The sequence below is a fragment of the Rhinolophus sinicus genome, linkage group LG07 (assembly GCF_036562045.2).
Source record: "Rhinolophus sinicus isolate RSC01 linkage group LG07, ASM3656204v1, whole genome shotgun sequence".
Classification (NCBI taxonomy): Eukaryota; Metazoa; Chordata; class Mammalia; order Chiroptera; family Rhinolophidae; genus Rhinolophus; species Rhinolophus sinicus.
Window position 1 is genome coordinate 21,783,873 of NC_133757.1, and position 14,307 is coordinate 21,798,179.

The 14,307-nt window shown below is 41.1% G+C and overlaps 1 protein-coding gene across 4 annotated transcripts in view; it reads right to left on the reverse strand.

Moving 5' to 3' along the window:
* Positions 1 to 14,307, reverse strand: part of CNNM2 (cyclin and CBS domain divalent metal cation transport mediator 2) — a 140,553-nt gene that overhangs the window by 27,596 nt on the left and 98,650 nt on the right. For 3 of the 4 annotated variants that reach the window (XR_012498441.1, XM_019725030.2, XM_019725029.2), the window contains exon 2: positions 2,141 to 2,284. Coding sequence is in view for 2 of the 4 variants with exons in the window: in XM_019725030.2 (XP_019580589.1) it covers positions 2,141 to 2,284 (144 nt within the window). In the remaining 2 variants the exon portion in view is untranslated. Of the gene's footprint in view, positions 1 to 2,140; positions 2,285 to 14,307 lie in introns of those variants that run through there. The other variant, XR_012498442.1, reaches the window with a different exon arrangement.

Genomic DNA, 14,307 nt, shown 5'->3' on the forward strand with positions numbered 1-14,307 from the left:
ACATTTTCATAGAACAATACTTCAATAGTAACATCTGGTAACTTCATTTCTACCTCAGATCATGACATCTTCAAGGTCAAGCAAATATAAAGAAAGTGACCCAGAATAGAGGTCAGCAAACCTCTTCTATAAAGGGCCAGATAGTAAGTATGTCAGGCTCTGCAGATCACATAGTCTCTATTATAACTATTCAACTCTGCTGTTTAGCAAAAGCAGCCATATGTGAATGAATTAGCATGGTTGTGTTCCAATAAAACTTCACCACAGACACGAAATTTGAATTTCACATCACTTTTGCCTGTCACAAAATAATTATCCTTTTGACTTTTTCCCCAAAGATTTAATAATTCTTAGCTTGTCGGCCATACAAAAGCAGGTGGCAGGCACTCGTGGGCTGTAGTTTGCCAACCCCTGATCTAGAAAGTGTCTACTGCAAAACTTTCAAGTATTTTTCTGGATAAAGTAATGATCAAGAAAAAACTAGGTCAAAGACAAGGCCCCAGTCTCTTGCTCCTTTCCCAAGAACCATGAGTCTGCATTACCATTTCATGTCTAAGGCAAAACAGATTGCTTACTAGGCTTGTCCTGGGGAGATGAGGGTCACAACGTGTAATTTTCTTCTATCTCAAATTCTTTTGAGAATCAGACAGAATAAATCAACACAAAATTTAAAAATAATTTTCTAATGACAAGGACAGTCACCCTCCCTGATCTCCTATCTAAATAAGAATACATGGGAAACCAAAAGTTTAGCATTTCATATCAGTAAGTCGTGTTAGGCAATACTTCTGTATGAAATCAGCCTAATCAGGTTTGAAAGAACATAACTGAAGTGCAAACATAAGATCTCATGTCTAAATTATCTTTCTTATGATGAGTACTGTCCCTAGGGAAACATAAATATACACACACACTTGATACTAAATAGTCACTGTGAGGAAGAATGAAAAGAATATAAACACACAAATGACAATATTTTCTGAGACCTCTGACTACTTTCCAAGTGTCAAAAGGATGAAACACATACGAACTGGTATTTTTAAGGAATACTATACAGAAGTGAGGGAAAAAAATAAGCTACATTTCAGAAGCAAATCATTGGCTAAATATAAAATTTATTCTTTTAAGGGTGCATGGAAGACTTTCTCAGTTTTAAAATGAAGGACCTTCCCTTCTAGTAAAACTGAAGAAAATCACTCTGCTCTGAGCAAGACGGGCTCTGTCCCTTGTGCCCTCGGCCATCTGAATGATACATTCCCCCCTCCAAATGTTTCAAAAGCCAAACAGGACAAACAGTGCCCAAAGGATCCTTCTCTTGAGACGTTTGAGATCCCAAACTTCTCAAGCCTTCGGCCATCTTTGGTACTATGAAACTCTTGAAAAAGTCTTACTTTGCTAAGAGTGAGGCTGAGAAAAGTTGAAGTCCAATGATCCAGGTTCAATGATCAGCCCAGGATCTAGCCCACTCCTGGGCAAACAGGTATGGATACTCCCCCTCCCCTGCCTTGATCCAAGCCAGTCCCCACCCCACCCCCAAGAAGGCACAGAAGCAGAAAAAGGGAAAAACACACTGTTATTGTGTAGTCCACATTGTCCTGCCTCTTATACCCCCACCCACCACCGCTGCCCCAGAAAAACTGTACTTGCAAACCTCACCTCTATTCAGGTCCATGGGAACAAGAAAAATAAAACAGTTGCTATCCATCAGTTTAACAAATCCTTCTCACTTTTTAAGTACTTGAATTATGATCTTAAGTAGAAACAGAAATTTATCTGAACAACTTACCTCATTGTGAAAAATGAAAATTTAGTAAAGAACAATTAATTCTTTTTCCATATGTAAAATAAACGTAAAAACCAAGAATGGACTTGGCTGTTCAGGGTCAAGCAATGCCCAGATCAATTGTTAGAAGCAGCTGACTTTTCCAAAAAACATGCCAGCTGACATTACAGGACCAACCTCTGCTTCTTTCCCTTGTAGAAGGCACAGGAATACACCGACAGGTTGTACACAGCCTACACACATACTGCACAATTAGAAACAGAGGCAGACAACAACTGGGGAGATGTCAGATGATTCACAAACAACATGACCCAAAAAGCAAAGATTTGGGGAAATTACTCAGGCAATGCTACTCACTGTATAAGTCTGTCTCATCTAGAATTTCAGATTTGATGATTTCTTCAATCACATCTTCTAAGGTGACAATTCCCAGAACTTCATAAAATGGATCCCCCTCTCCCTCATTGTTTACTCGCTGTACAATAGCCAGGTGAGATTTACCTTGAAAGAAAAGAAAACAAAGTTTAAGAAGTAATTTTCTGAATTTCCTGAATAAAATCTTAGATATGATTACAGTAGGAACAGCAGCAAATACAGAAACCAGATTATCAAAGTCTGCATCTCAGCATTTCAAAATGGGATGGAAATACCACAAACAGATGGAAAAGCTTCATGAGCCATCAAAAGCAAGACCCGTTAAGCCAGAAGAGGATCACCTCCTACACACACTGCGCTGGCCCCACATCACCATTTGTTTCCTAATGGATTTGCTCTTTAGTAATGTCAGCTCTTCCTCTGCGACCTTTCAGCAACGGCTACTTTACTTTCGGAGAATAATTCTCAAAATGTGGTTGTGACCCCCTAGGGATGCCTAAGGCCCTGTCATAGGAGATCTGCCAAGTCAAACGATTTTCATTAGAGTACTAAAATGTTCCTGGCCCTTTTCACTGTGTTGATATTTAAACAAATGGGGCAGATACCTGAGCACAAATGAAGGTAGTGGTGGGGAAACTGTACCAGTGGTCACTGCCACAGCATTCTCCACCACCACATACTCACAGTATAAGGGGGGGTGGGAAGGTAGGGGCACGTTTCTCTTAAGAATATCCTTGACGAAGCAGTGAACGTGATTAATTTCATTAAATCCTGACTCCCAAGTACCTGGCTTTCACTATTCTATGTGACAAAATGGGAAGTGCCATAAAACACTTATGTTGCATTCTAAAGTATGACAGTGTCTTGAGGAAAAGCACTTGTGCAATTGTTTCTAGCCACTTTTTCCAATGAACATCAATTTTATTTGAAAAAATTATTATCAGACAAAGCACAGTTATTTAGACTTTGGTATGTGGCACACATTTTCTTTAAAATGAATAAAACGGAGCCGGCCTGGTGGCTCAGGCGGTTAGAGCTCCATGCTCCTAACTCCGAAGGCTGCCGGTTCGATTCCCACATGGGCCAGTGGGCTCTCAACCACGAGGTTCAATTCCTCGAGTCTCGCAAGGGATGGTGGGCAGTGCCCCCTGCAACTAAGATTGAACACAGCACCTTGAGCTGAGATGCCGCTGAGCTCCCGGATGGCTCAATTGGTTGGAGCATGTCCTGTCAACCACAAGGTTGCCGGTTCGACTCCCGCAAGGGATGGTGGGCTGTGCCCCCTGCAACTAGCAACAGCAACTGGACCAGGAGCTGAGCTGTGCCCTCCACAACTAAGACTGAAAGGACAACAACTTGAAGCTGAACAGCACCCTCCACAACTAAGATTGAAAGGACAACAACTTGACTTGGGGGAAAAAAAGTCCTGGAAGTACACATTGTTCCCCTTCCCCAATAAAATCTTTAAAAAAAAAAAAAAAAAATGAATAAAACGAGCCTGTGACATTAAGGAAAAGAGCAGCAGCATTTGCTGCCACATGACATCACGGTCGGCAGTCACCTTTATCACTCGGTTAAGGTATTATATCCAGGTTTCTCCACTGGAAAGTTACTCATGTTCCCCTTTCCCTAATTCTATTCTTTGGAGGCAAGTCACTAAGTCTAGCCCACCCTCAGGGAGTGGTGAGGGGTAGGAATTAAACTCTACTTCCTGGAGTAGGTGAGTATCTACATATACTATTCAGAATTCTTCTGGAGGATTTCAGACCAAAGGATTTTAATGTAACTGCACCAAAAGAGAATATCCATGATTATCCAAGAAGGCTATTAAAATAGTCCTCCCTTTTCCAAATACATATCTGTGTGAGGCCAGATTTTCTTCATACATTTCAACTAAAACAATGTACTGCACAGATTAAATGAAGAAGACAGTTCAGCTGCCTTCCATTAGCTAGATAATAAAGAGATATGGAAAAAAGGTAAAACAGTGATACTATTTTTGTTTTGGAAAATAGTGATTTTTAATAAGAATGTTATTTATGTTAACATGTAATAGGTTTATTATTATCCTTTCAAAATTAATTAATGAGTAATTGTCTTAAATTTCTCAGGTTTAATTTCAAACCCAGTAAATATCGAAAAATGTGACCCATGGAAGAACATGAGCTCTGAAGTCGAACAGCCCTGGATTTGAACATCAGCACTGCCATTTAATTAGCCATTACTAGCTGTGTGATTACAAGCAAACTACAGAACTTTTCTGAACTTCAGTCTCCCCACCTCCAAAGAGGGCTCATCATAATGCTGCTGCCCACAGGACTGTTGTGAATATCAGAGACCATACTGGTACCTACAGCAAAGATGGCCTAGATCCACCAGATGATCAATACACGGTAGCTCCTATTAATTTATGAATGTGCTACCTCAATTCTAAGGTACCACCAACTTACGACCAGCTTAGTCAGAGAAAGACTAAACTACACTATGACTAAAAGATGCATTTCAACCTCAGAAAGATCTTTTAAAATATTAAATGCATCTCTCACACCAATATTGGTGCTTCCAATTCAAGGCAGGTGAGGCATCTGAGATTCATCCTTAGTTAAGCCAAGTTGACATAGTCTAGAAATTTCATAGTCTAGAAAATCCGTTAACATGCATGTATGTTGATCGGTTTCTTAAATCACAGGGTGGGTTTTTGGGGGGTAAGATGGGGGTGGGGAGAGTCCTTTAAATAAAGTTTACTTAAAACTGTGAGTTGAGCCAGTTCACTCAGATGCAACCAGCCAGACAAACTATTCCCTGAAGGCCAGCTCTGATCAAGTTCCCAGCACTTACTCAGAAACTGCCTTTGGTTCTGCAGGTTTGTTGGCCCTTTCCTGCTTTGGCTCAGACCCCTTTACAGGCAACAATGTCTGGAAGCCTAGAAGGTTAGATTGTTAGACAATTAGGCATCCCAACAATTTTCATCCTTAGCGTGCTCATGCTCAAAGAATGAAAATATTTTCAGCAGCAAATGAGACTAGGAGGGACACTTATCAGCAATAGATATAAACACCGCATCGGGTCAAGTCAACGCGAGTCTAGTCAATTCAGTCTGGTCAGTTTCTCACATCTGCTTTCCCAAGGACCCAAACATAAGCAGTTAAAAATTCTTGGTCAATGCTGTCTGTCGAAAGTTAAATTCTTTTGCTATTCCCAGCTTGTGATCATTTAAAAGGAATTTTCCAAAGCAAGGTCTAATATTAGACTCAAAATGAAGTTTCCATTCCACTGAGGCGCTATTCTCACCAAAGTAACTACCGCATAATCAGATTGTCTTGGAGCAATTCGTTTAAATGCAGATGGACATACTTGAAATACCAGCTCGATAGCACCAACAGATCTGACTGGAAAGGGCCTTACTCTAGGAGAAATTGTTCGTGTGAGTTAGGCTTCTTAGACTAAAAATTAAATTTTCCTTGGGGCTCCCTTTCACACCCCCACACCCAATATGCTTAAACTTTTGCATCTGATCCCGAGCCACATTCTTTTAGGTTTTGAATTCCTGGGGAGAAGTCCTGTTTTCTGGACCTTCTTGCTGGTAAGCAGTACAACAACAACAAAAGACACCCCTCCTCTCTAATCATGCTTTTGGAGACTAGGCCTGTCCCCCACTGAACCATTCACTGCAGGGAGTTTAGTCTTCAGCCTCATCAATGGAGCAATCAAAAGGAAAATGTAAACAAGTTGTCAATAGAGAAATGTTAAAATCTGAGCACAAGCAGCATTCTTCTTAACCTGAGCATTGGAGGGAGTAAGTCAGGGTTGAAAGCAGAAAAGCAATTTGGGGGAAACTAACAAAAGATAAAACCAAAAACTAAAAAAGATTATGAACTGATGGATTCTTAACTTCCAAAGAGAAAAATGAAAATACAGGAATCAGCACAAGATGCAATTATAGGCCTTAAATAACACTAAAACGTCTAAATACGCATAAAGAAATTTGATAAATTATATACAGAATAAAGCAGACATTGCTGTCACAATTAGGGCTTGGAGAGAACCCTTTCTGGCGAGCTGTAAGAGGTCTTGCAGTATTCTAGTCACTTTGAACTGTCCTGGGAAGGGAGGAAAAAGAGATCACTAAGAGAATGAAAGCAGGCCTGTTCTCAGAGTTCAGGGCTCTATGAATACATCTCTATTCAAATTCAGAATTATAAGCAAATTAATATGAAATACGCTAGATTGTTCACTTTTCTATAACTGCTGTGTTCAAGGCAGGGTACTGGCATAGATGAAATCAGAAGAACATGTTTTCATTGTGAGATAAAGTAAGTAACTGAAATAATCTATATACACAGTAAAATTGGGATCAAATTTCTGCCTCTGTCTGCTTCCATTGCTCCCCCAAATTAAAGTTTATTTGCATACTCTCCCTGGATTGGCAAACCGGCCAGAATGGTAGCAGGTTGCCACATTTGCATCTTTTAACCTTACCACATGCCAGGTTCAAATTCTGAATGACAGATACCATTTGTATGTTGATAGATTCATCAACTGGACAGTGATCGGGCTGACAAAGGGAACGTGTAACTAGCTGCCTGTTGAAAACAGGGACCCATTTGCTATCATACAAGTTTGATGTCAGCGAAGTGACATGGAACAGCAGACAGACTAAGTGAAATAGCTAAGGAAGAAAGCCAAGAGGATAGATGAAGTAGGACGGGATTAGGAACAACTCCACACAGCTGTGCTAATAGAAAGTGACATACAGTAGTCAGAAAGACCTAATAATGTGAGCACAAGGCAAACAGAGTCCGTGGGGTCCTACAATGCCGCTCAAACAGCAAGTAGAAAGCAAACAGAAGATCCAATAATGAGAAACTCAATCGAAACATTTGTATTCACCATTACTGCTGTGTTGCACAAGTCCAGGGACACCATTAGCACAGGGTGCAAGGCTGAATGGTCCCCTGCAGTTGTGTGATGCCCCTCACCAACCAGGGGTGGCACAAATGAAGCACTTGATATGCCTTTGTTTTTAAAGGATTCCCAGTTTATCTGACAAAATTAAATTAATTCAAGTAAGTAAGAATCCATTCAGTTCCTAAGAGGGAGTGCTATGGAACTAGTGACAAAAGAAGGACATGCTCGATAAGGCAGAATTTAGGGCCCACATAATTAAAACATATGGGATGGAGGATATATTTCAATGGCCATACTTAAGATCTCCCAGGGAAACCAGTTTGCATGTTAGTAGTCAGGGAAGTCAAACACTTTAAACAGAATTGTATGTAGTCTGATTTACAAGAAGTAAACAAACTGATCAAGTGATATAATGTGTATGAATGTGTTTTATAACCCATAAACTACAATGCTGTGTAATGTGAATGAAAAAAAGGGGCCATATACTAAACCCTTGGGGGTGGGGGACGCGCATGGCAGGCCTGACAAGCTTGGTGACCAAAAGGAACCACATTGGATGGTCTGCTCATAAATTCCTAACTGGGCAGGCCAAGGTGGGTAGTCACGTTCCGGGCCTATAGCTTCCTTAGCAAAGGTCAGTCTTTACCTTAAGTGCCCTGTCCATTGCTCATACATGTAGGATAACATACCTTTGAAATGTCAGAGTAATTTTCTTTTCTAGACCTCTCAAAGCACAACTCCAGGCACCAGGGCACAAGACCACCCGAAGATGAGACCACAGAACCTGTCACTGTCATCGTGTTGCCCACATACCGTCTCTGTGTGCTGTTACGTAACTATTATCTATCCTGTACCCACCAATGTAAAAGAAGTATTTCTCCATTTTTGCTTTTTATCCAGTTCTAGAGATTTCCTGCTTTACTTTCTCCTTCCTCCTGAATCCACCACCAATAGATTTCAAGTAACCCTCCTTACATCTTCTGCTTTGATTCTATTGTATAAAATAAGCTGCAGAAACTGCCATTCTCTGGAGCATTTTTTCACTCTGTTGAGATTCTGCTTCTGGACATGTCCTCAAAATTTGGCTCCAATAAACTCTTATAAAACTTTTCTATGGGCTGGACATGCTTTCGTTGACAGTATCAAAAACTCTAGACCCACAAGTCCATTCATTCACTCAGGTATTTACTGAATGCCTACTATGTAACAGGCTCATACGTCAGGGAACATTCTAGTGGGGGAGACATACACTAAAAGAAACAGACAATAAAAAAGTATGTCAGACTGTATAAAACGTGCTATGGCGAACAAACTAGCAGAGGCAGAATTACATTTAACATACGATGGTCAGAGATCCTAATAAGGTGACACTTAGGCAAAGCTGGAGGACATTAAGGAGCCAAATGAAGCAGATAAGGGGCTGGGTAGGATGCTTCAGGTAGAGGAAATAGTAAGGAAAAGCAGGGAGGCCAGTGTAGCTGGAACAGAGTGAACGAGAGGGAAAGAGGGAAAGGTCGGGTGCAGATCATGTGACCATTACAAAGACTGTAGCTTCTACTCTGAGGTGGGAAGTCACTGGAAGTTCTGAGCAGAAGAGTGACCTGATCTGTATTACGTTTTAAAAGGATCACTCTGGCTGCCGTGGTAAGAAAAGCCTTGGCAACTGGTGGGAAGAAGATGGGAGTGTGAAGGGCTGAAGCAGGGAAAAGAGAAATACAGTTGTTATTCCAGTAACTTAAGTGAGAGGCGACAGTTACTTGAAGTAGCTGGTAATAGTGGATGTGACGAGAAGTACTGATATTCTGGATATACTCGTATGTTTAGATAGAGCCAACAGGTTTTGCTGATGGACTGATGGAATGTGGGGCAGAAGAAAAAGAGAAGAGTCCAGGCTGACTCTAAGGTTTTTGGCCTGAGCAATGGGAAGCACCGAGTTGCCACTTACTGAGGAGGATGGGGAAGGTACCCAGTTGGAAGGAAGAAATCGGTTCAGTTTTAGACACGTAGGTGAATACAGGTCTACGTGTGGCCTCTCTAGTAGGATCTCCTCTCCCCAACTCTTTCTCTTTGTGAGATGCCCAATAGATACCCTAGTGGAGATGGCAAATAGGCAGTTATACACCCAAGTCCAGAATTTAAGAGAGTGAGTGAAATGTGGGCTACAGATGAAAACTGCAGAAACCCAGTAAGATCACCTAGGGAGGGGGTGTGGCTGCACAAGGGACACAAACCCTGAGCCTGGGGCACGACCATGTTTCACAGGTTAGGAAGTTGAGATATAACTGAAAAGAAGACTGAGAAGGAAGGGCCAGTTGAGGTAAGAACAGAATGGTGTTTTGAAAACCAAGCCAAAAACAAAACACAAACAAAACCAAACAATGCCAAGAAGCAGAGAGAAGTCAAAAGTATCAAATGCAGCCAAAAGGTCATGAAAGATGATTTTGATGACAAAAGATGTTCAAGATTAAGAAAGGTCGGAGATGAAAAATCTAAGGATTGTTATTTAAGTGCCATGCCCAAGTTCCTGTCCAGTGTGATTTCCACGATAGCCTTTCCTGCTTCTACCCAGGAGACACAAACTGGCCTGCGTCTGCCAGGTATCCTTAACCAGAGAGAAAAGGCCTGTGTCATTAGGGCAGAGTTTGGCTTGTCCTCTCCAAAACACCTCCCTCTTTGAGTTCCCACTTCTGGAAATGATACATTGGATTTCCAATCACCCAGGCTTAAAACTCTGAAATCAGCTTTGTTTCTCCTCTCCCTCATTTCTCCCCTTCCCTTTTTTTCTTCCTTTTTAATGAAGAATGAATGAATACATACTATAGACACAGTAAAGTACACCTGTGGGAACACCACCCAGGAGGGGCTACGTAACAATGGACTACAGGGGTGCATGGGCGGGGGAAGCAGCCAGGAGCAAGGAAGGACTAGGGAACAGAGGGGTAAGAGTGGTGGCTAAGGAGGGTAAGCAGAACGCAGGTTCCAAGGCGAATACGGGCCTGCGTGTGGCCTCTGGTAGGATCTTCTCTCCCCAACCCCTTCGCTTTGCTGACAGCAGGTCCCTGAAGGACAGGGAGATCACACAATGGTCCCGCAACATAGCTCATAATGATCAAGTGGCGACACAAACGCAGAAAGAAGAAAGCAATTCCCCTAGTATATTTAGCCATATCTGGAATATGGTGTTCAGGTCTGTATTTTATAGGAGGCAAACTGAGGAGAGAACTACCAAGATCCTTTAAGTTGTATAAAGTAGATCACATAAGGAGCAAATAAGGGGACACAGAGATTTAGCTAGAAGACAAACCTGGACAGGGATGAGATATGACAAGAGACTTCAAATCTCTGAAATGAAAGGCAATCATTTGGTTCTTACGCTTCCTCTCCCAACCACTTGTTACCTACACACGTGTACTTCCATTTACCATGAGGCTAATGGTCTCCCTGATTAGATCATAAACTCCTTGATGGCAGTGGCCTCCGTTGTATTCACCTTTGTATCACTCCTAACCCCCAGCCCCACCAAGTCCAGCACAACACCTACCACTTCCCGACTCCGATACACACCAAGGGAAACCTTCTGAACCACAACAGTACCACAGGCACTCAAAAGTGCCCATCTTCCATTAGGGAGAAAAGTTAAAGCAGGGTTCAAAGGCCAGCAGAACCTGGTGTCAAGGACACCGTCCCTCCATCCTTTGGCCTCTATAGGCTTCTCATGCTTTCATTGTCCAGCCAATCAAATGACTTGATCTTCTCCAATCGTAACCTCATGGTTTTACTCATCCCCACAGAACAGGTAGGAGGGAGCCTCTCCCCAGGGGAATGGTCAGGAATCACAGTCCCCACGCCCCTTCACTCAGTGCACTTTCCCAACCCCTTGGGACTGCCTGCCACAGCCACACCTGGGCTCTGGGAGCGCCTCACTCTCTATACCCACATTACTCCTCACAGTAGGTAAGGACCTTTCCCTACTCATTTCCCTCTCAATTCAACAGCTGCAAAATCAAAAGAAAAATAAACCCTGAATCGTAAGCCACATTACATAACATGAAGCCATTTTCCCACAGATTTTTGTAGGGAATACGTGAGTTAAGTTCTTATATGCCTTGCAGGTCTTCTACTGACGAATATGATGATAAATCTAGTATTATAACATGAGTACAATGGTTAAATTTGCTTAAGGAGAAGTAATACAATGTAATTTTGGGAGCTCTCACCTTACTATTTCTGTACTGTTTAAAGAGAAAATGAAAACAACAAACTTCATGTTTTTTTTAAGTACTTATTTTACCTTACCATCCCCACCAGAGCTAAGTGCATTTTTTCCAATTGAATTTTCCCACCATAAAATACACCAGAAAAATGTGACACAGATCTTAAAATAGTCCTATATAAACAATACATGAGTATATATATAGCAGCTCTTGCTGTATATAGAAATCACTGGTTTTAAGTGATGATAACAGTTGCTATTCTGAAACACAAAAGCCCTCTTTTACCAAAAGGCTTACTATTTCCAAATTCCAACGGCCGACCAGTTAAGTGGATGCCCATGTCTCCTCAGCAGGGCAGCTCCTCCACTCCAGACATGTGGGGGGCCATCTCAGCCATCAACAACCTCCCTCCCAGTTAGGTCATGTCCACCAGGAGGTTCACTGGGATATGGAATCATGGTTTCCTAAAAAACTAATTTTTTTTGGTGAAGGTAGCTGTTTATTTGATACAGATAATATTTCTTAACAGGACCATTTCCGGGATAGAGCCCTGAATTTATCTACTAATTTAGTAGATTATAACAGCTGTCAGGAAACAGGCCTGCTGTTTTTTGGCCACTCACGCTCTGAAAAGTTAGGAAGGAGCCACTCAGTGAGATGTTCAGTCTTTACATGACTTTTTTTTTTTTTTTTAAGAGAAGCAAAACCGCTGCCCTCCTCAAGGTGACTGCAGAGTCCTGGGCACAGCGGGCGCTCCCAGAAGTCTGAGCACAGGCCAGGTTTGCCAGGGCCCAGACCAGTGCCGCACGTGGAGGCACCCTCTCTTGCTTCTATTTGCTTTGGATAAGTTTCTTAACATTTAAATTGAGTTTGGTCCCATCTTCCCAGTCTTAACTGAAGTTTCTTATTCTATATCCCTAAAATAGAAGTACCTGAAAAAGAGAGGAAAAATTTCAAGTTCAAAATATCTTTTAAGACGATTAATGTTTAAAAGAATTATGTCTGTGGATATCTTTAAAATGTTGTTATTTAATTATTGTTGACTGGTTGAACTTCTCTTCATAAAAATCTCTCATTCGATAAGATCAGAAATATCATACACTGAGAAAATTCAACCCAGGTGGTTCTCAGATTTTGACAGCTGCATCCGGAGATTTGAGAAAGGTAGAACTGCTTTCAAGGATACAAACACTTACATGTTAGAAAAGTTCCTGAACTATATTAAAAGTACAGACACCTGCCTGGTACATTGTAGGCATGCAAATATTTACTGAATGAGTAAATCCACAAATTTACCTAAATCCTTTGAACATATTTTTATTTTCAATCTATACAATTTTCTGGGCTATTTCATTGGTCCTAAAACTACCTTCAGCACATTTTTAGATGTTCCTCCTGGATTTATATATCTTGTTTGGCACTATTTTTGAGGTTATAACCATATCTTCTCCACATTATCGTCATTACAGCGTGAAGACTCCATCTCTTTACAATATGCCCAATATTTCACCTAAGGATTTAACCTTGATTTTTACAAAACATTTTTATATTAAACATTACACTAAACTGTCATCTATAATCTTCCCATCAGGCATACTTTCTTCCAATCATTGAATAGATACTGAGTGTGTACTTTATTCCCAGCACGGTGTTAGTATAGATAGATATCTATTTCCTTAAGAAAACATGATTTTTTTCTGAAAATATGGATTAGAAAATAATTATTCATACTGTGGAAGGATTCTTTGTTTTATAAAATGGATCATTCTTAAATTAGGATTTTAATTTTGAGATAATTATACATTCATATGAAACTGTAAGAAATGATAGAAAGATCTGGTGTATTTTTACCCAAGAACCCATATAACTTTACCCACTTCCCCCAATGGTACATCTTACAAAACCACAGCACAATATACAACCAGGATATTGCCATGGATACCATCACAGCACCAAGCTTCCATCACCACCAGGATCTCGCAGGTTGCCTTTTACAGCCACACATACTTCCCCTCCTACCCTCAAAACAGACAGTGTTAATAGCTTCTCTGGTGAAGTAAATGCTTAGTTTTCTACTGGTAGTGGCTCCTAGCTTTAGCTTTTAAGTTTAAACAAATATTTAAAAACTCACACAATGGCTATCAATGGGAAAACATTTTTCAGTCAACAAAAACTTGTTTTACATGCAAGTTTGAAAACTCAAGAATGGGGTCCAATCCTGACAAGACGAGCTAACGGGGCTTCCCTGGTTGAGACACACAGCAGGTTGTTATATAACTGGCTGCTCAGAGAGGACTGTTTTCGGACAGCAGCAGAGACACCAGCCTTGACTCAATAAATGTCTGCAGTACTGTTTTCCAGGCAGCTCCTCTGGCTTCTCACGATGTGATGGATTTTTGATGTGTCAACTTGGAGAAGTAACAGTCGCCAGTAATTAAACACTAATCGAGGTGCTGCTGTGCAGGGATTTTACAGGTGTAATTAGGGGTTAACTTTAAGGGTGGTATTCTGGGTGGGACTGACTTAATCAGCGGGAAGGCCTTAAAAGCAGGGTGAAGGCTTTCTGAGGAAGAGAATTTCCACACGACAACTGCAGACCATGCCTATGGGGTTCGTGCCTGGTTATTACCTTCTCTTCCTGATGGCCTGCCCTACTGACTTTGGACTTTCTTAGATTACAATAACATACCTGAGCCTGTACCTTATAATGAATCCCTTAATGAATGTTGTATGTGTGTGTCTGTCTTCTACTGGTTCTGCTTTTGAACCATGACTGAGAGACTCAGGACCCACGACACAAAGGGATTTAGAAAGCAGATAGCAAAAGAAAATTAGGATTAGACTATGTTTTCATTTCCCAAACCCAAAACAAGGAATAATTCAGTCTATAAAGACAAACTAATACGTATCCTGTGCCAGAGAGATCTGCTCAATGAACTTCCTTGGAGAATTAGCAATTACAATAATCTTTTGGGACAACAACAAAAATTAACCTAGACTAAACTGTGGCTGCATTTAAAAGACAAG